The sequence below is a fragment of the Beta vulgaris genome, chromosome 4, assembly GCF_026745355.1.
Source record: "Beta vulgaris subsp. vulgaris cultivar EL10 chromosome 4, EL10.2, whole genome shotgun sequence".
In the NCBI taxonomy this organism is placed as follows: Eukaryota; Viridiplantae; Streptophyta; class Magnoliopsida; order Caryophyllales; family Amaranthaceae; genus Beta; species Beta vulgaris.
The window spans coordinates 2031152-2052164 of NC_079205.1; the positions used below are offsets into that span (position 1 = coordinate 2031152).

General features: G+C 33.3%; 2 protein-coding genes across 3 annotated transcripts; both read left to right on the forward strand.

Annotated features, from left to right (window-relative positions):
- The first annotated feature begins 393 nt into the window (after window positions 1-393).
- On the forward strand, window positions 394-3514 carry LOC104891776 (mannose/glucose-specific lectin). The gene is made up of 3 exons (XM_010677530.3): window positions 394-727; window positions 2201-2458; window positions 3287-3514. Exons 1-3 carry the CDS (start codon window positions 527-529, stop codon window positions 3290-3292), a joined length of 465 nt encoding a protein of 154 aa, XP_010675832.1. The 5' UTR covers window positions 394-526; the 3' UTR covers window positions 3293-3514.
- A 9023-nt stretch (window positions 3515-12537) lies between these two features.
- Window positions 12538-20621, forward strand: LOC104891774 (probable WRKY transcription factor 46). 2 transcript variants are annotated; one of them, XM_048642511.2, is made up of 3 exons: window positions 12538-12869; window positions 18848-18940; window positions 19454-20621. In XM_048642511.2, exons 1-3 carry the CDS (start codon window positions 12610-12612, stop codon window positions 20013-20015), a joined length of 915 nt encoding a protein of 304 aa, XP_048498468.1. In that variant the 5' UTR covers window positions 12538-12609; the 3' UTR covers window positions 20016-20621. The 2 variants fall into 2 exon arrangements, with proteins under 2 accessions (XP_048498468.1, XP_010675831.1); XM_010677529.4 differs by having other exon boundaries at window positions 12540-12869; window positions 19442-20621.
- The last annotated feature ends 392 nt before the right edge of the window (window positions 20622-21013 follow it).

Sequence of the window (21013 nt, forward strand, 5' to 3'; positions counted from 1 at the left end):
TGCAATTATTTTGAAACAGGTAGTATATCGAAAAGAAAATGTATCGAAACCTTTCACTTTCAAGGTTTCCAAAGCATCTCTCATATTATGTACCTTTACATCATGTTAAGCTCAGAAACTTGTCACTACTATATTATAATTTCCTTAGTAATTTGGATGAAATACTTGGGGTTTGTTGTTTCTCTTTCGGAGGGAAAAGGATGTGCGTGAGGTAAGGATTAAATACAGTTATTCTATTGACTTAATATTATAATTTTGTTACGCATCGAATATTGGATACAATTTTTTTAACATTGATGATGGAATAAGGCAGCCTAGAGTCAATTATATGGTTTAAAGAATTTTCCCTCGGCGTAGCTCTCAAATAATGCGGAAGTAAACCTCCCTATTCCTTTATCTATATAAGCACCCTACTCGCAAACTTATGGTTATCCCCCTTCCACAAAGGTATCCATCGTCGATAGCACTGAATAATTATTCTGCTATATATCCCGCACTTCCCATCACAATACACGAGCTAATTTAAATGGCGATTGTTGAGAGGCATGGTCCTTATGGTTCTTCTTGCCAACCAAATTGGTGTTTGCAACTTAATCGATGTGAACGCATCGTCGAGGTCATAATAAGTTGTGGATTTATCGTTGATGGAATTGGGTTTGTAATATCTGATCCATGCGGAAACAGGTACACCAAATGGTTCGGTGGCCGGGGAGGGAACGGTTGCACGGTAAGTACTAAGTAGTAACTATTTTAGTTGTTAAACAACTTTATTTTTATATTAAGGAGATATGCTAAACTTCTAAATATTAAATATAGACATTAATCAATTATGTATTTGGACATTTTAATCAACCATATATTCGAAAAACACTTGGAGCATTTAAATTTCTCTTTGCGGTTAACAAACATTTTCCCTACGTGTTACCAATCATTCAAACTATCAGTCTAATGATAAGTAGTGCAGATAATCTTACAAAGCACGCAGAGGCGGAGCCAGCTGGGGGGACATGGGGACAGATGTCCCCCCACTTTTAAAAAAATAATTACAGAAAAAAAAACCCACAAAATACAAATATATCACGAATTTGAGGTGGGATTCCATAGAGTCATCAATCCGTAAGAAATGCAGCTAAATTTAGGTGTGAAATCAATAGAAATGCAAAACCCACAAAATAATCCCTCTGTTTTTCTCTGGAAAATCATTAAATACAAACAGATTGATTGAAGACATGAATTTGATTGATGAAATCACTATGTTATTACTCTGGAAAATCAAAAATTATACATTTGAGATCAACTTGAGAGACAGAGATAGAGAAGGCAAGGAGGAGAGAGAAAAGAGGAAAAGAAGTTGTGAAGTTGTGAAGTTGAGAAACGGCTAGGTTATTCGCATCATGCACCGCTGGGTTCTGTCTTAAAATGTTAGGTAATTAATTAGTCTATTTATAATGTGGAGTTTGGTAAATGCCATAATTCAATATTACTCTCTCAGTCCCAAAATATAGTTCCCATTTCTTTTTTAGAAGTCAAATTTTAAAAACTTTGACTAAATATTCTTACTAATGCATACAAAAAAAACATATTCGTGAGGGTTCTTGTTAGATTCGTCTCAATGTGTAAATTCGTAATATCAACTTTTTATTTTTTTTATTAATAAGAAATAGAAGATATCGTACGTCAAAGATACGTCTTGGAGATTGTGCAAAATAAAACGGGAACTATATTTTGGGACGGAGGGAGTATTATTTACTCCTGTGTTACTTTTTTTCTCACCTATAAGCATATAATTTCAATTGTGCGGCTTCTTAATAAAAGATAGTGCGTTTACAAAATGTATCACCTAATCTTATTGTGTGAGACGCGTCTTGAAAATATACTTGACCCTTTTTAAACATTTTTATGTAAAAAAGTTTATCTCTGTGTTGTAGTGCTTTTTTTCTGAACTTTTTATTCGAATATCCGATGTTCATAATTTGTCCCCCCACTTTGAGAATCCTGGCTCCGCCACTGAAAGCACGTAAAGATGTGACAATCCTATATTCTTGTATAATCTTAATATTTACGGGATGTTGTCCTGTAAAAAGTAATTACGGGGAATTCTAGATATGTTGCTTTGCTTTTCTTTTTTAAATTTAACTTATATTTTGATTTTATCTTTCTATTGTAATTTGACTTTGATCAATTAAACAACAATTTGCAGACTAGGTTAAGGTGTAACGAATATATAACAAAAATCAGCGGGACTTATGGAAATTATTCATATTGTTGTTATCGCGTCATTGCCTCATTGAAAATACACACAAATTGTTGTCCCTCTGGATATGGACCATTTGGACAAGGCAGGAGTTGTAACAATGTTTGCGGTTTCTCAACCTCGGCACAACCATGTGGTTCGATTGTTGGTTTTTTTGGAAAAAGCGGACAATATCTTGAATCCATTGGAACTTGTGTGAGAAGGGTAAGAATTCTGATTTTCATGTTATATTGTTTTGTTAGATATATCTGATAGCTTTAATAGGTCATCACCTCTAAGGGATAACAAGTGGACAAAATTTATTTTAATGTGTAATTTTTAAATTTTCAACGTTTTACGTTTCCATTAATATTTAATTTAAGTTTTTTTTTTTAACCTCGTTCCTTAAAATTTTCCAAAGTTAATCACCTCTTAGAAATAATAAGTATTAATTTTTCAATTCTATGAGAAAAAGGATTATAATTGAGCGACAAATTGAGCAACCACTTGTATTCCTTGATCTCAAAAAAAAAAAAAAAACGTTCACGAGGCTAAGACGATCTGGCGAGAATTTTTGAATGTTAATCCAACGCAATAATAGTTTTATTATAGAATCAATCTTTAAAGGTTTTGAAGCCTATTTTCCCTCCTCCCAAGCCCTGAGATCGGGTAACATTATGTGGGTTTACTTGTTATTAAACAAAAATTTAGGAGTTAACATCAACATGAGAGATATGATCCTGTCACCAATGCAAATCTATTGATCGTAGCAATGATTAACTGCAACTTGTAAGGGATCCACACATTCAAAAATGTTAAGCATATGTCACATAATTAGGTTAATTTTCAGTGCAAATGTTTGATTGTTACTCATTGTTAGTATTGAATCTCATTATTGATAGAGTATACTCAATCATCAGCTTAGGCTTTTGGTTGAGGCCACAGGAATAGATTTATACTCTATCAATTATCATTAGCAGATTTTTTTTTCAAGCAATTATGATGACCAATTGATCACTACTAATTATTGTGTTGATTCCATGTCCAATCCAGGGGTAATGTGATGTTGTGTTGAGATCTATATTCAACAAGAAAGAGATGTTGCTAAGGGGTTTCTCAGATATATAGCACGTGTTTGTGGGATTTGATTATGTTTTTTGTTCATAATATTCTTCTTTAATTTCCATTTCATATGTATGAGTGTCATTATTTAAGTCAAGTGTATCTTTAATTTTTGAGGTTTATTGTGATCAATAAAGGTTTCTCAATTCTGAAAGTGAATTTTGAAGACTGATTTATAATCATGTTAGGTGTTATGCGGAAGCGTTTAATTAAACCAACAAGAATTCACAACAACCAAGCACACACACAAGAAAACAAGAAAGCGAATAAATGAACACACAAGATTTAACGAGGTTCACTATCAATGTGATAGCTACGTCCTCAAGGCAGGGAAAAAGATCGTTTCACTATGAACGAGACGATTACAAATACAATAGGCAAGATTCAATTGAATGGATTTCCAATTGAATCTCAAAGACTCTCTCTAATCTTCTCTATTGTGTTTTCCCTAATCTCTCTCTAGTATTTTGTGGTTAAGAAACCCTAAATATGACAAAACATATTTATATGAAGTCTAAGATACAAGCCCTAAGTCGTAAGATAAAAAAAACACCCGAAAATTTCGCATCCCCCGATAGGTGCGGGAGCACCATCATCTGGTGCGGGCGCACCAGCCTGATGTGCGGGCGCACATGCCTCGAGTGCGGGAGCACCAAAGTGTTCTGCCTCAACTTGAAGAAATCCGTCGTAGCGAATGTGCGGGAGCACCACATCTTGGTGCGGGCGCACCTGACACGATGCGGGCGCACCACTCGTGCCGAGCCATTCTTCTCTCGCGCAAGCTGCTGCCTTCCTCATTCGGCAAGTCACAACTCACAAATCTCCACCTTGACTTGCATCTGTCACACGACTCCACCTCGAAACCATCAACACAACATGTATCTCTGCAACAGTACGCGAGATACTCCTTTCCCTTCCTGCTCATGCATCTTTCACCCGATGCCAGGCTATCCCTCATATGAGTCTCACCCAATCTCGCCAAGATCACTGACCACTCATCATGAACGACCCTGTCTCACAGCCTATGAGACCCATGTTGCGCATTCACCTGAAACCCAATTTATTACCCGTCGGAAATCAAATCGCCTTCACTGAACCGCAAACACACTAGCTCCACCTTAATCAAGACAAGCCAGTACCCTGCCAGTTGCTCCAACTAGAGCCATTTGCACTTACGTCTAAGTACCCAAAACAAATCACCCTTGGCGCAGGGGAACTTCCGTCGAAGTTCTTCTATGCTCGCGCCGGAGCACTCCACCTCGTTCTCACTGGAACGCAGGCAACTCGTCCTGGAGTTCCAATCTAGCTACCTCTTGGTGACTTCTCCCAGAATCACCTCTCAACCCAACACTCCCTGGCAAAGACATGTCGCTCGAGATCCCATAGCTATAAGCTGGCACACAAGTATCGATGAACCTAACCTTATCATACCAATCTGCTGCGGAGACCCTTGGTTGTTCTTCTTGATGACCCTTAGTTTCAACCAGTTGTGTAGAAGTTCCCACAAACTCTACCTCATTGTTGGCACTCTCATCCTCAGCCCAAGTAGTACTCTCCAACCCGGTTGTTGAACTCATTCTTGTTGACTCTGACCCCTCAACATGTGTAGAAGCCCCCATAAGCTCCACCTCACACTCAAGACCATCATTTTTCAACCCAGAATGCAGCTTCAACTCAGAATCATCTCTAGCCAGTGTCGTACCCTGCAAATCATACAAGTTACCCACACCTGACTTCACGCCGAAGTAACTCACAAGAACCCTTCACCACACGCAAAACTCCATCCCCTCCTTGGAATCGAAAACCCTTACGGTCTAACATCCCAAGAGATATAAGGTTTCTCTTAAGTTGTGGAACATGCCTCACGCCTCTAAGATCCTTAACTCTCCCATCATGCATTCTAAACCTCACAGAGCCTACTCCAACCACCTCACACACCGTATTGTCACCCAAAGTAACACTACTCTTGCATAAGCTAGGTCGAAAACATCTCCTTGTCAGAACACATATGTGAAGAACATCCACTATCTATAACCCACTTATCTTCTAAGCGTTTCTCCTCATGGACAATTAGAGCTAAATCCTCCTCAGAATCTAGTCAACCTTATTTTGTTTTGCAAAAGAAGCCGAACCATCCTTCTTAGGACATTCACTCTTTCAATGACCCGGTTCTTTACAATAATGGCAAAGATCACTACTTTTAGGGCCCTTCGACCTAGGTTTTCTCCTATCCCTACTCGAATCTCCCTTATTTTTCTCATTTGCTACCAAAACTGCAGAATAATCACGATCCTCTACCATATCACCAGTTGCTTTATGACGCAATTCCCTAGTGTAAAGTGCCGACTTTACCTCCTCCTGGGACACAGTGTCTTTTCCAACTACAAAAGATTCTACAAAATGTTCATAGCTACTTGACAATGAAACCAACAATATCAACGCAGCATCCTCATCCTCAATCTTAACATCTAAATTACGCAAGTCCAGTAAAATAGAATTCAAACGATCGAGATGATCGATCTTTTAGGGACATACCTTCTCTCATGCGTAGGCCAACACAACCTTTGCTTCAATAGCAATTTGTTTGTGAGCGACTTTGTCATGTACAAGCTCTCCAGTTTCAACCACAAACCTGCAGCCGTGATTTAACCTGTAGCTCTTGATACCACTTGTTATGCGGAAGCGTTTAATTAAACCAACAAGAATTCACAACAACCAAGCACACACACAAGAAAACAAGAAAGCGAATAAATGAACACACAAGATTTAACGAGGTTCACTATCAATGCGATAGCTACGTCCTCAAGGCAGGGAAAAAGATCGTTTCACTATGAACGAGACGATTACAAATACAATAGGCAAGATTCAATTGAATGGATTTCCAATTGAATCTCAAAGACTCTCTCTAATCTTCTCTATTGTGTTTTCCCTAATCTCTCTCTAGTATTTTGTGGTTAAGAAACCCTAAATATGACAAAACATATTTATATGAAGTCTAAGATACAAGCCCTAAGTCGTAAGATAAAAAAAACACCCGAAAATTTCGCATCCCCCGATAGGTGCGGGAGCACCATCATCTAGTGCGGGCGCACCAGCCTGATGTGCGGGCGCACATGCCTCGAGTGCGGGAGCACCAAAGTGTTCTGCCTCAACTTGAAAAAATCCGTTGTAGCGAATGTGCGGGAGCACCACATCTTGGTGCGGGCGCACCTGACACGGTGCGGGCGCACCACTCGTGCCGAGCCATTCTTCTCTCGCGCAAGCTGCTGCCTTCCTCATTCGGCAAGTCACAACTCACATTAGGAATAACAGGAGGCGCTAACAAATCGTGCAACCAAAATATAATAAGCGGACATCAATAGACATGAATTAAGAAAGATAAGAAACAAAACGTATAAAAAAATTACATGGAAAACAATTAGTAGCAAATAAATGACAAAGATTTGATTCGTAGTTAGATAGAAAATGATCGCAATATGGTATAACTATTACGAAATGGTGGAGGAAGTACTATTTACTAAAGGTATTATTTAATTGATAAATTGTCATAAAATTCTAATTTAATATAATTACTTTGATTCTAATGCTATAACAATAGTGAGAAACTGAGAGCAACAATAACAAAGCGTTAATCTTATAAAAAATGGAGTAAATCGCATAATTATAAGTCAAGTTTTTATCTTCGATAATTATCTATATGGATCACCAAACTCCATATTTTTGCTCTCAAGTACTACATACTCCTGCAAACTTAATTAAGATACCGATCCTGACACAAGTAAAAATATCTACTTCCTCCGTTTCTAAATAAGTGCAACATTTGTTGTTTATACGTTTGCCAATGTATTATTTTAACCATTAATATCTTCAATTATCAATAAGTAAAAATTATAAAAAGTTGATATTAAAAAAATTCACATTCAGATGATTCTAACAAGATTCCACATGACTATGTTTTTCCCAAAATGTAAATCACCAAAGCTAATTAAAGTTTAAACTGTGAATAGTAAACACTATGCAAATGTTGCACTTATTTAGAAACGGAGGAAGTATATGTTATCATCCATCATGTCGTAAAAAAAAGTTCATGGTGATATATAATTTTCCACTATAGCCTTGAACGTGTGCCAATTAGAGTTATGGATTTCAGTGGATTACAAAAAATAAGACAATTATTATGCCAGAGGTGCTTACGTTTGAAGAAACATATATTCAGGGGCCTTCTAGCTAATCCAAACTGCCCATTCTGTCAAACGATTGAAGAAACTAGAGAACACATATTGAGAGACCGTCCCAGAGCTAAGGAGATTTGGAACAAGTTATCCCCCACCAACCTTCTATAATACACCTTTTAATGACTGGCTTTTGATCAATATATCATCCCTTCATCCTATGACAAACCACCACAATATATATCATGGGCATCGGGTTTCTCCTTTTTGTGTTGTAGAATTTGGATTAGAAGGAACTAATGAATCTTTAATTGTAAGGATCTTTAATTGTAAGGATTTTAAATTGGAACATTTCCAGAAACAATCCTTTTTCCTTGCGCTTAAATTCTCTTGCTCAAGACCTGGCCCCACCATAAAACCAAAAATTACCACCTTTGAGCCATCCCAGGACCATTGTTTTACTATAGTTGTGGATGCTTCTTTCTGTTCTTCCTCCCTTTCAGCAGGTATGGGGACAATTTGCAGAACCAGATCAGGGTTATGGATTGAAGGATTCAGTGGCAAGATTGCAGGCAATGACTCAAACCTTGCAGATGTGACTGCCATCAAAGTGGCCTTGGATTGGGCAAAAGAGCGACAATGGTATCATCTTATCTGACTCCACGATTGCTGTTGATAATGTTATGGGGTTGCCAGAATTCGTGATAGATACACTAACATTACAAGTATATGCAGGGAGTCTCCAAAGGAAGGATGGGTGTTGCAGGCTCAAAATATGGAGAAGGACCAAGTCGGTGAGGCTGATGCACTTGCCAAGGCAGTGACAAAGGGAGACCTTCAACATCATGAATTCCTCCAATTTTCTACATCTCCTTGGAGGGATCTAAAACTCACGAGTTTAGATATTTCCTTTGAACAATTGTCACTAGTCTGTAATATTAGGACCCAAAGGCCCCTATACTTAGTTTTGTAAAACTCTTATCGCAATTTATTTAATGTATTCATTTACCCAAGAAAAAAAGAGGTGCTTACGTTTTCCACTAAACAACTCTCTTCTTCACGTAATCTCGTGTACTTCTTGGATCATTAACATTTTTAATTGCACACGGTTATAAATTTTATATATATATATATATATATATATATATATATAATATATATATATATATATATATATATATATATATAATATATAATATATATATAAATAGCGAGAAAATAAAGTGAAAGTTACTTGGTGAATATTGTCAATTTTCACTCAATGCAACATTAATTTTGGAACAGAGGTAGTATTATTTATGTAGTTCTACATGTTTGAGTTTTGACTCTTCATGCATGATCCTTGGATAGCCCACCTTTATGCTCTCTAGCGGATACTTTGGTATACTAAGAGGGTGTTTGGTATAGAAAAACTTGATGGAGGAAACGGATTCAAATAAGCGTTTTCATTTCTAATTGTTTGGTATGAGTGTTAAGTAACAAATACCGTTTTCGGAGGGAAATACAATCCCCCCATTTGTTACCCTTATGAAACTAGTGGAAACAAATCACGTTTCCTTTCTCAACCATAAACCTTTCAATTATTTCCATTCCACTAGGAAACCAAACAACTATTAAAGGTAACAATTATTATTTCCATTTCCACTCCTTATCCAAATCATTTTCATTCTGCTTCCTTTAATCATACCAAACGCCCCCTAAGAGTCTACGTTGCCTTCAACATGCATCTTTATCCTTCTTTCCCTACTAAGCTCATTGGTCATTGCGTATAGAGATAGTTCCTCAGTTTCTAAATAAATGCAACATTTGCATAGTATTTACTATTCACAGTTTAAACTTTAATTAGCTTTGGTGATTTACATTTTAGGAAAAACATAGTCATGTGGGATCTTGTTAGATTCGTCTGAATGTGAATTATTTTAATATCAACTTTTTATAATTTTTACTTATTGATAATTGAAGATATTAATGATTAAAATAATATATTGACAAACGTGAAAATAAGAAATGTTGCACTTATTTAGAAACGGAGAAAGTATTTATTAGGAGTTACTCGAATACTCGTCATTCCACATCAAGCTACTGTACGTGTTTACTTGAATGATAATTTTGTTGCATAATCTGCTTCTAAAGGACAACTGTAATATAAGAACGTGAGAATACTACGTAATAATTCTTTTTAACTAACATGTAATTGATTTTGATAATGCGAGTGTATATATTTTTTATAATGCGATTACCCTAATCAAGGTGATTACCCGAATTTCAAAGTATACATCAGCTTTGATGCTACATATACAGTAAATTCTTATGCTTCCCAGATCACTATGAGTGGGTAGCACGTTCGTTTTCTTGCAGTACTCGGAGTTCTTGGCAATTCTTTAGTCGTTCTACACTGACTATATATATTGAAAAAAAACCCATTTGACTAATTAACGTATTCACATCTAATCTAGTTACTTTCCACTCAAGATATATCTAGTATAATGCGTTGACTTTTTTTACTCTTGTCCTGATTAATCAACTACTACCGATTTGTTCACACTCCAATCTCCACTTCTACAAGCTAAGATTAGAGTTTATAGGTCAATTTGTTCACACTCTATTATACATCTTCCGTTTTTTTTTTTTGTTAATTCTTTCGTATGAATTTGGCATATATGTTCGAAACTTCATTTTAAAATAATAATAAGAAAACATAAAGAATTCATTTATGATTTTTACCTCTTCTTTTATTAATAAACAACAAAATAATTATTATAATGTTTGTTTATCCTATCAGCACTTTCGTATCATTATTATTAATATTATTATTAATTCACCAATAAATATTGGGGTCAAATTATCTAAACTAGAGTTTTAAAAATTGGAATTAGGGTTTAATTTCATTGGAGGTCCACTAATGGAACTCATCAATGAATTATGTCATTTGGAAGTGGCATTCAAACGAAAACTTGATAATAAGTATTTGTTTTTCATCCAAGGGCAATTATTCGCCTTATGCCCATCCTCCCGATAATAGTAGCAAATTATGTAATAGCGTTTATAATTGTTTCAAAAAAAGAATTTAGCAAGCTACTTATTCCAATAAGATGTATCTTTCTTTTAGTGAACTTGTTTCCTAAGTTATTCCAAAGTTATGAATGATTGGTTAGGAGTAGTGTTGGCATAGTGCTCCTACTAAGTTTCTCAAGGTGCGCATGATCGAGGATAGTTTTTGGCTTTTAATGCGCATTGGTGACGTAAACTCCACCAGGGGTCGGGGTGTTATATAGTTGTTTAAAAAAAAATTGAACAACTACTCCTTATGATTTTTATTAGTTTACCCACTTTCGTTTTGGGTTGTCATTTAGTTACCCGCTTCTTCTTTTTTTCGGATGGTCATACAAATTTTATGTCATTATCTTTACAATAAAGTTTTTCTCACTCTATTTCTCTTGCCCCACAACATTAACTTAAATTCAATATGCAAAAATTTAATACTTTCTCTTATCTTCTATGACTTACATAACCATTTCTTCTAAAAGTTTGTGCCTAAAGAAGTGAGTAGACTAATAAAAACTGGAGGCAATAATAGGTAATGTTTCACAAAATTTATTTATGATAATTATCATTATATTCTAATCAGTTTATTTTTTTTTCAATCACCACTAACTTATTAGCATATGAAATTCAATTAAGCAGTTTTATTATCAAAGATATCTAGAACTAGCCATTATGTTTGTTTTTTTCTTCAAATTTCCATTTTTAAAGAGATCGCGAGCAATGTTCGTTTAGGTTTGATAATATAAGCAAACTTTTGATTAAGGATTCTTTACTTTATGGCTGATTGGGTGTAACATTATAACTTATTGCGTAACAAAATCTTACATGTGCAAATTAGCTGAAAGAATTGTTTTATATTAATATAAAACTCTTTCATGCATGTCATTATTAGTGTGTTTTATTTCATTTAGAATTGTTTTATGTCATTTTTATGTCAGTTGCATGTCATTTATAAAACTCTTTCAGGTAAATATTAGTATGTTACATATCATTTAGGAATTGTTTCATGTCAGTTTTTAAAAATCATGTCATTGTTGATATATTTTATATCATTTAGAGTTATATTCTATGTCAATATGAAACTATTTTATATCATTTATAAAACTCTTTCATATCGTTATTGGTATATTATTTCATATTATTTTGAAATTGTTTCATATCATTTATAAAAAAAGGTCATGTAAAAAGAGTGAGGAGAGAGAAAGTTGAAGAATGTTGAAAATGACGGTTGTTTCGACTTCTCTAGCTAGCATCGCAAATGATTAACCCTAAATGTCGACTCTGTGGCCTTGTTTGGTCTGTTGCCCCTTCTAGGTTAGGGAGTCCAACCTAGTTAGTTTGCCTTCCTCTTAGGGGTATAAGTTGTAATTGTTGCTTCATTAATCTACTTACTTAGCAAAAAAAAAAATGTCGACTCTCACTTGCACCTCTCCTCCTGTCCTTGTGATTTCGGAGGAGATGACGGTGGTCATGGTAGTCGTGCGTCTCCAAGTGTGAATAGGAAGAAGAAGATGGTGGTGATATTTAATTTTATGGGTTGTTACACCATAACTATGTAACAATTAATCCTAAAAATTTGTGTTCAAAATATGCTCTTTCATCTATTTAATTATTAAATACTCTCCTTATGGGCAATACTTTTTGCTGAAGATTCCTTTATATAGTTGGACTACCTCATTTACCATCTCAATACTACTTGCAAATAATTAATATTTGCTTTTTTGGAAGTTAGCCAAGTGAACCATAGTAAAGTATTCCATATTAGGATAATACTATATATGGTCATCTAACCAAAATTGGGTTACTTGCTTTGAATCCAGTCTTGTCTAATAAAGGGATAATGCCCAACTGGCCTGGCCACCATATCACATATATATATTCTATAGTATTCCGCAAGTTGAACCATAGTGGAGTATTCCATATTAGGAACTTAATTCAATAAGTCGTCGTATATATAAAGAGTACTTTCCTCTCGTTTGTTTTGCACTGATCTCACTAGATTCTCAGGTAGAAAGACCCCAATAGAGAGAAAGAAGAATGGATAAAAAGGTTGTTGAAGAAGAGTTGAAAAAAGGGTGGGAAGCATCAAGTCAGCTACGAAATTTACTTCTTCTACCTGCAGATCAGAAAAGTCAATACAGTAATAATGAAAGGATGAGAGAACTTATGAAAAATTATTCCAACACCATTCTCAATTCATTTGACAACTCAATATCCATCTTAAAAAAGTTTGCTAAATCCATGGAAATGGAAGCTTCAATTGGTCAAAAAACAAACAGATGTCCACCCAATAGCAGGTATATCATTTCCACAGATCTTTCCCTTTTTTAATAAAGTTGTTGCTTTTAATATATTTTCCCATATATACTCCTTCTGTTTCAGAAAAGATCGAACACTAGTTGAGACATGTAATTTAAAGTAATAAACTATAGTACAGTTATCAAATGTTATATTGTTAAAAAGTAAATGTAATAGGAGTTTGTGGATTTTTTTAATCAAAGCAAAGAGAAAAACTAAATCTGATCTAAGTTAGTGTAATACTTCCTCCACCTTTTTTTTTTTGACAAAAAGTCCCACAAATTCTTAGGCGAGCGAAGTAACCTTCGTTGGACGTTGGAAGAAAGAAGCTAATAGAGTCATAGAAGATCTCGAAAGAGGCAAATTGCCAGATATAAATATACCATATCAGTTCATTATATATGGATGATGAGATTATGTTGATACAGAGTAATTTCAATAGACTTATTGAAGGTTCCCATCGGCATGCATTCAGTAGGAATTGAATCTACGATCCGCCTTCAATTTTAGTTTCATGATTGCCAGCGTAAAATTTTGATTATTAATATCATAAAAAAGTATAAATAAGATGCCTATTAATACTATGAGATATACAATAATACAATCTATAACCTCTAAAGCCCTAAGTAAACCTACTAGATAGATCTCCTCCAAAGTTTAGAAAGGACAAGTTGGCCAAAACAAAAAAAAAATAACCAAAGGCATTACAGATCATCAAATCAACTTTCATCCTCTATGTTATAGCATGAATATATGTATTGAGGTAAACACTTTCCATGTTGTTTTTTTTTCTTTTTATATATTAGTCGAAAATCACATATTAAAGTATTACATGAATAATACAACAACAACAACAACTAAGCCTTATTCCCAAGGTGATTGGGGTCGGCTAACATGAATCGTCAACTGGAATCGTGACCAGAAGAGATGGCATCATCAAGAGTGATAAAAGTTTTTTTTTTTTTTTTTTGAAAACAAGGTTTACACCAAAAAGTGTTTAGAAAAGGTTTTCAGCAAAAGGTTTCAATACCAACACGATTGAGAAAAACAAATAAATGCGGTAATCAGATCCCTTCCTCCACATAGATACTACCCCTCCACCCACTTCTATCCAACGTCATGCTCTCCTCAATCCCAAGTAACCTCATATCACTTTCAATTACCCTCTGCCAAGTCATCTTAGGTCTTCCCCTACATGAATAATGTAAAGTTAAAATATAACGAATAAGAAAAAAAAAAAACTATTATCTTGGAGGGAAGATAGTGGAGGGTCATAATTGAAAAACAGAATTCTAGTGAAGATAATAGTAGGTCATATCCAATTATAAAAGTATAACAAGCAATTAACGAAGTGAGTAGTTTTGAGAGTAAGTTGGGTTATCTTCCTCATTTGCATATATTTGAAAGAAGTTTGCTGAAATATAGAGTCGTGTTGAATATATATATATATATATATATATATATATATATATATATATATATATATATATATATATATATATATATATATATATATTTCTTTATTTATTTATTTACTTTTATATTTATATATATATATATATATATCTAAAATCTAAAGTAAAAACATGATATATTCATATATTATCACATGTACTTTTCCCTCCACACACAATCAAATGAAACATTAAACAATAAAAATGCGTGTTTGAAGATTGAACTCATGGCCTCTCATTTGATATTTTAGTACGTTAATCAACTACTCTATAATCTCATGTTGATCTTTATGGGGAAAAAATCATTTAAATACTAGATAATATTTCTATTTTTAAAAGAATTAAATACAAATGTATATATTAATACTCATTAAGCTAATAATGCTAATAATAGTGCTAATAATTCTTTCAAAACAAATACTAATAATAGTGTCTTGTACCTCTAAGTACTCTTATATTTTTAAAAAAAAAGAACTCTTTAAATCTTTATGACTTTCGCGGTTAACACTTTTACACCATTGTATTACATCGGTTATATTCTTACACATTAACCTAAAACTTAAAAACAAGATTGTATTCTATTCTTTGTAAGTATATGTAATCTCTTGAAGTCGAGGGTTATATTGATGAATAATTTATATTATAATTTAAATTTAAAAGGAAGTGAGAAATCATTTCCTAAGCACAATCAATACCTACAACTTTTTTCCACTTTTCTCAATTTTTTGATTTAACACTTCAAATACACATTGATAAATAATATGAAACGTATCCCCTAAGCCAAAAATTAGTTTAACCTTAGAAAAGTGTGAGCGTAACTATGCGTATTTCCCTTTATATATATATTGGCACTCCATTAATACAGGAGGCGATAATGTTGACAAATGCTATATATAAAAGTAAACGGAGTAGTGCAAGCTAGCTGTTACATACTTTTTTTTTTAACTGAACTAATACTCCTTAACGTGACAAATTATTAGTTTCAACCATTGACTTACATTCTATAAATCTTTTAGCTGTTTCTCTTGGATCTTGATGTGATCTTTTAGCTATTTTAATAAGTTTCTTTATCATTATTCATGGGAATCTTTATCGTCATCCCTCATGCGTCATCTTCCTATTTGTTGCTTACGTCATGTCCATCCTTCACTCAATTTTATTGGTGAGATATAAAATACTCATTTGTTACATTTAAAACGAAACGAAAAAAGTATATCATCATTTAATCTTCTTCTAATTACAACATTATGTTCGGGCACACAATTTAAACCAAATAAACTACATTCGGCCAAATTCAAATTCACGTTGCGGGAGAGTCCAACTACATACAATTCCTGTAGGATTTTATTTTAAAACCAATTCGTAATTAAAAGCTTAGCCTAATAGACTTATATATTAGAAATCCTTCTTTATGCAATTTGGGACTTATATGTGAGTTTCACTCTTACACTTCCACTTACGCTTATACTTACCCTCACATGTAAAACCATCTTTTTCTTACCTATAGATCATTTCATCCTCGTTGGAACCTCCCCCAACTTCCATTATGATATCACATGTCCCCTACCTGTGGATTCACAATTCTGTTGGGCTATTTGCTGATCCAATCAGACTTTCAAATATGGGATAGTGCTCTGACATATGTCACAATTTAACTATTATAATTATTCTAAGATAGAATTATCGAAAAAAAAAGTTATCTAGGATAGTGAGCGCATACGATAAGAAAATCATATACTTTGATTTCTATAAACTTACTTAAAATCAAGAAAAATTTGTTAAATAATAAGTAATTTTTTTTTGTGAGAATCAACTTTCTAAAACTTTTTTTGTCAAGAGAAATAGTAAAATAAAAAACTTTATCAGAAGAAATCTGATGACGTCATTCTGGCGTTGATCAATATTTTTAGGCATTGACTCAATTAAAAATTTTCCAGTAAAAATCTTTTATAATAGTTTTTTCTCACAAACAACCTTTAATATTATTTTTTTTGCAAGTTAAAACCTTATACTAATTTTTTATTTTGCGAGATGAAGCTTTACCTAATTTTTTAAGTGTTAGCTAAGCCATTTTCGACGTGGATCTGTGCTTGTATTGCAATAGGCAATACTTGAATTGGCTTGATTTAAGATAAGCAATACTTGAATTGCAAAACCAAGAATTTTTTTGTTGAGGATTTGGATAAGAGAAGCTAAAAAAAGGATATTATAAATAGCAAAGAGAGAACGAAGTAGGTTAGATTGTACAATGACTGAAAAAAGTGGTGGAAATTAATATAAAAAAAGGGTCAAGTGCCAGTCTCATCCGTCAAAGTTGAAATTGGCTTGGTCAACGTCAGAAAAAAAAGGTATGGTTGATCTCCCAAAAAAAATTAACTTAACGTTTTAATTTGCAACAAATTTATAAAAGGTTGCATCTAAAAAAAAGACATTGTAAAAGGTTGTTTCTCGCAAATTTTCCGGATCACTAACCGAGTCAATGTCGAAAAATATCAACGCCGGAACGACGTCATCAGGTTTCTTTTGACAATGTTTTTTAGGTTTAAAGTTTCTCTTGAAAAAAAATATATTTTGAAAGATTGTTTTTGACAAAAAATTGCTTATATAAAATTCTTTCTGACAAATTTTCTAAAAATCAATACTAATAAAATTAATTATAAATTTTTGCAGCCTATATTCAGTTCGTTCTCTAGTATTTTAATATTTGAAATAAACTCTAGGGAAATTGTCATAAGATTATGATCATACTGCAACAAAACTATATGAGTTATATGAAGGATAAGATTACAAAACTAATAAAAATATAATCACGGTTTTATGGAATTTTCTATATAATATCAATAAGTACATATGATACATGCATGAAAATTATACATCAATTCCCCATTTTTAATACAACAACATTTGATTATTTACAATTTTCATGTCATGTCTTTGATCATCTATATATAAATGATGTAATAATAAAAGTCGTGAAAAATAATTGTCTGAAAGTAATAAACCAAAGAAGATAGATCAATTTTGAATTTTAAACAAATTATACAAAGTTTTAGAATGATGAAACACAAATATGCGAAGAATAAATATATACTCCCTCCGTTTCCTAAAGATCTTCCTTGTTACTGTTCCTACATATATCAAGGAGGATCCATTTGTATGGGGTGTGGGGTGGGTAAAGTAGGAGAGAGAAAGGGGTTAAGAAAAATAAACAAATAAAAAGGGTTAAAGTAGGAGAGAGAAATAGAGTAAAATTGAATTAATAATGTAATGGTGGACCATATGATAGGGACATGAGAGGGTAAAAAGAGAAAAAAAATTTCCAAATAAGGAATAAAGTAAAAGAGGGAAGATCTTTTGAAAACGCACTTAAGCGGAAAGAGGGAAGCTCTTTAGGAAACGGAGGGAGTAGGTCAATACGTACTACATACGATTAGTATAATATGTAGAAATTATAAGTGCAATATTACGACATAATTCGGAAAATGAAGTAAAAGATTTTTTGGAATATGCTTTTAAAATGGATGTATTTATCAATCGTTTGTATCTAAAAAAATGATTTAAATTAATTTAGCTATAGCTAGGGATATGCACCGGACAGGAATGAGAATGGAATCACAGAATTATCCGGTTCGGTTCCAATCCTGTTCCGGATTTGGACTATATTTTCTGATTTTTTTTTTGCAAATTTTCACTCTCCTTTCTTCTTTTAAGAGTTGTTTCTGTTTTTTTTTTTTTTTGGAAATTTTCGTTTCTTTTCGGAATCACAGAATTATCTGGTTCGGTTCCTGATACTAATTGACAATGAACTATTTTAACCCCTTTTCATGATACTTTTATATTAATAATAATTTTAATATAATTTCATAATTTTAATATAGGTTGATTGAAAGTCTAATGAAACTTTTGTATAAAAAATAATAGAAAAAACATTTTTTGAAGTAGCCGTATTTTCAGTTCGGATTGGAAAAATCCGATTTTAGAAGGGATCGGATCGGATAACAGAATTCCAAAATTTTGAGGACTGAGGACTGGACCGGCAGCCACCGATTCGGTTCCGATTTTTTACTGGTCCGGTCCGAAACCGCAGATCCCTAGTTGAACAAATTGTATTAAGAGTATGATAATTAGTTTTGACTTTTGACGAGGCTGATTTATGCCTCAAGTTGTGGATAATTATGGTGTTTAATAATGTCCCCTCAAAAAAAAAAAAAAGTGTTGTTTAATAATGTTATTAATGGTTTGTTTCATTGTTTGGTAGAGTCAGTTGCCACAGGCCACTAACTACAGTTGCTCTTGCTCACTTTAGTTGCTTGATTTTAGGATTGTCAGCAAGTGTCTTGTAGCCAATTTATTAATACTTAGGTCCATTTAATCCATGAAATTCATGACAAAAAAGCAGTAGCCTTTCTTACAAAACGCAATACCTCAAAATATGGTTCATGTCTTCTCAAAAAAAAAAAAATAGTATATATCCTTAATCATTTTACAATATAAACATCAGATTCCATTCATCTTTCTAATAGGCTGCGAACCATTACTTCCCGTACTCTTACAACTGATGGCCACACTTGGAGAAAATATGGGCAGAAGTCGATCATCAACTCAAAGCACCCGAGGTATATTACTCCTAATTCTAGAAAATACTTCCTTTGGTTTTTATTAGTTTACCAACTTTCATTTTTAAGTTATTATTTATTACTTTACCCTTTTTTTTCTACTATTGGAATGATTCTAACGGTTACATATTATTATCTTTACAATAAACAAAAACATCAATGTTTTCATCGTCGAAAAATTGACAATTTGGCCAAAAAATCGTAATGTGTTGTTAAGTTGTCAACGGAAGTATTTAATTGATCCTTCCCTCTCAAAAAATATTAAGTGGTATTTCCTCACAAAACCTTATTTTAATTGGTCTTTCTCCAAAAAAAACCATGTTAATAAATATCATATAAAGTTTCTTTTTGATTCAGAAACAAAACGGTTTATATGCTCTTACACAAAAATTGTAACAAATTAAAAGAATTTCAAACAATATTTTGCTTGCAAATTATACTATTAGTAATATACTTATCCATGCTTTCCTTTTGTTATATAATGGTTGTCCCTGGCAATAGGGAATACTACAGGTGTGCATACAAAGAAGATCAAAATTGCGAAGCAACCAAACATGTCCAAAGAATATCAAATAATCCCACAAACTATAGAATTACTTATCATGCTCACCATACCTGCCAACATGTCCTCAACTATAACAATGCCTCTGATATTAATGTGTTAGATTCATTTGAAGAAGAATTCACCAATTTCATAAGTTTTGAGTCAAGAAAACAAATCCACCATCCCAAACAAGACCTTAAGCCTACTGCCCTATGTTCATCCTCTATTTCTGATAATAACCCTAACCTTAATCCTCCATTACTAATGCCACATGAAGGTGATTATCCTTCGTCTATGACCGGCTATCGCGCGATTTCAAGATCACCGGATCAGATAATAAAGATGGAGTCGTCAATAACAGATGACATAGCATATTTCAACTATCCAGACGCTTTGTTCTCGCCAAGCATATTCATGACCCCAGATTACATGGCCAGCTCAAATGTGGAGGTAGCAGAGGACTACAATTTGATAACAGGCGATTCTTCTGATAAGGGTGATGCATTACAAGACCTCCGACTTTGGGATTGAATTAGTGCGTGATCGAAGCTATGAGGCTCTCTAATGAATTTTATTTGCTGCAATTACTTTTGAGATAGGCAAAATAAGAGAAATATTAGCTGCGTAGAGTTTGGTGTTTTTTTTTTTTTTCCTCCTATTAGTTTCCAAGGGTTCTTTCCACGTTAAGTTTGTGGGAGAAATTCACAAGGGAGATCTCAATTATTATCCATTTTTTGTAACTCTTAACTATGAATTATTTTATGCAGGTCCCAAATTTACTATTTTGTAATTTTTATAGGTCCTGAGTTACTTATAACCGGTTTAGAAGGTAAGATTTTTAAATATTTACCATCTTCGAATATTTTCAACAAGTCACAAGACTTATAAAATAGGGTCAATGATTAATAATCTTACCTTTTAAACCGTTTATAAGTGATTCAGGACTTATAAAAATCACAAGATAGTAAACTTGGGGACCTGCAAAGAATAATCCATAGTTGAGACTTATAAAAGAAAATGGGTAATAAATGGGCCCACTCTTGTGAATTTCTCCTAAGTTTGTATTTATCATTATCTATCTCTTATTTCCACTCTTTATATCTGTTTGTAATAAAATGTTCAGATTAATGTGTTAAATTTTCTAAAAGGTTGGACTAAAACAAAGAAAACAAAATCAAAGGTTAACTAAGCCCTAAGTTTTTCTAACATATATATTGTAACTCAAAAACATAAGTCTACCAGTCTTTAGCTCCATTACATCAGCCTATTTTTCTTTTAAATACATTTATAAGTTCTATTTGAAACTCTAACGTTTGAGGATTTAATATTACTCCCTCTGATTTTTATTATTTTACCCACATCTCTTTTTGTTTTGGCCCTTATTAGTTTATCCACTTTTTTTTTTTTTTCTGTTACTGAAATAATCCACCAAGCGCTCGGGTGCGTGTAACATGTTACACCACTATTTATTGTGTAACACGTGTAATGACACATTTCAACACGAATAATATGCACTATAGAAATATCGA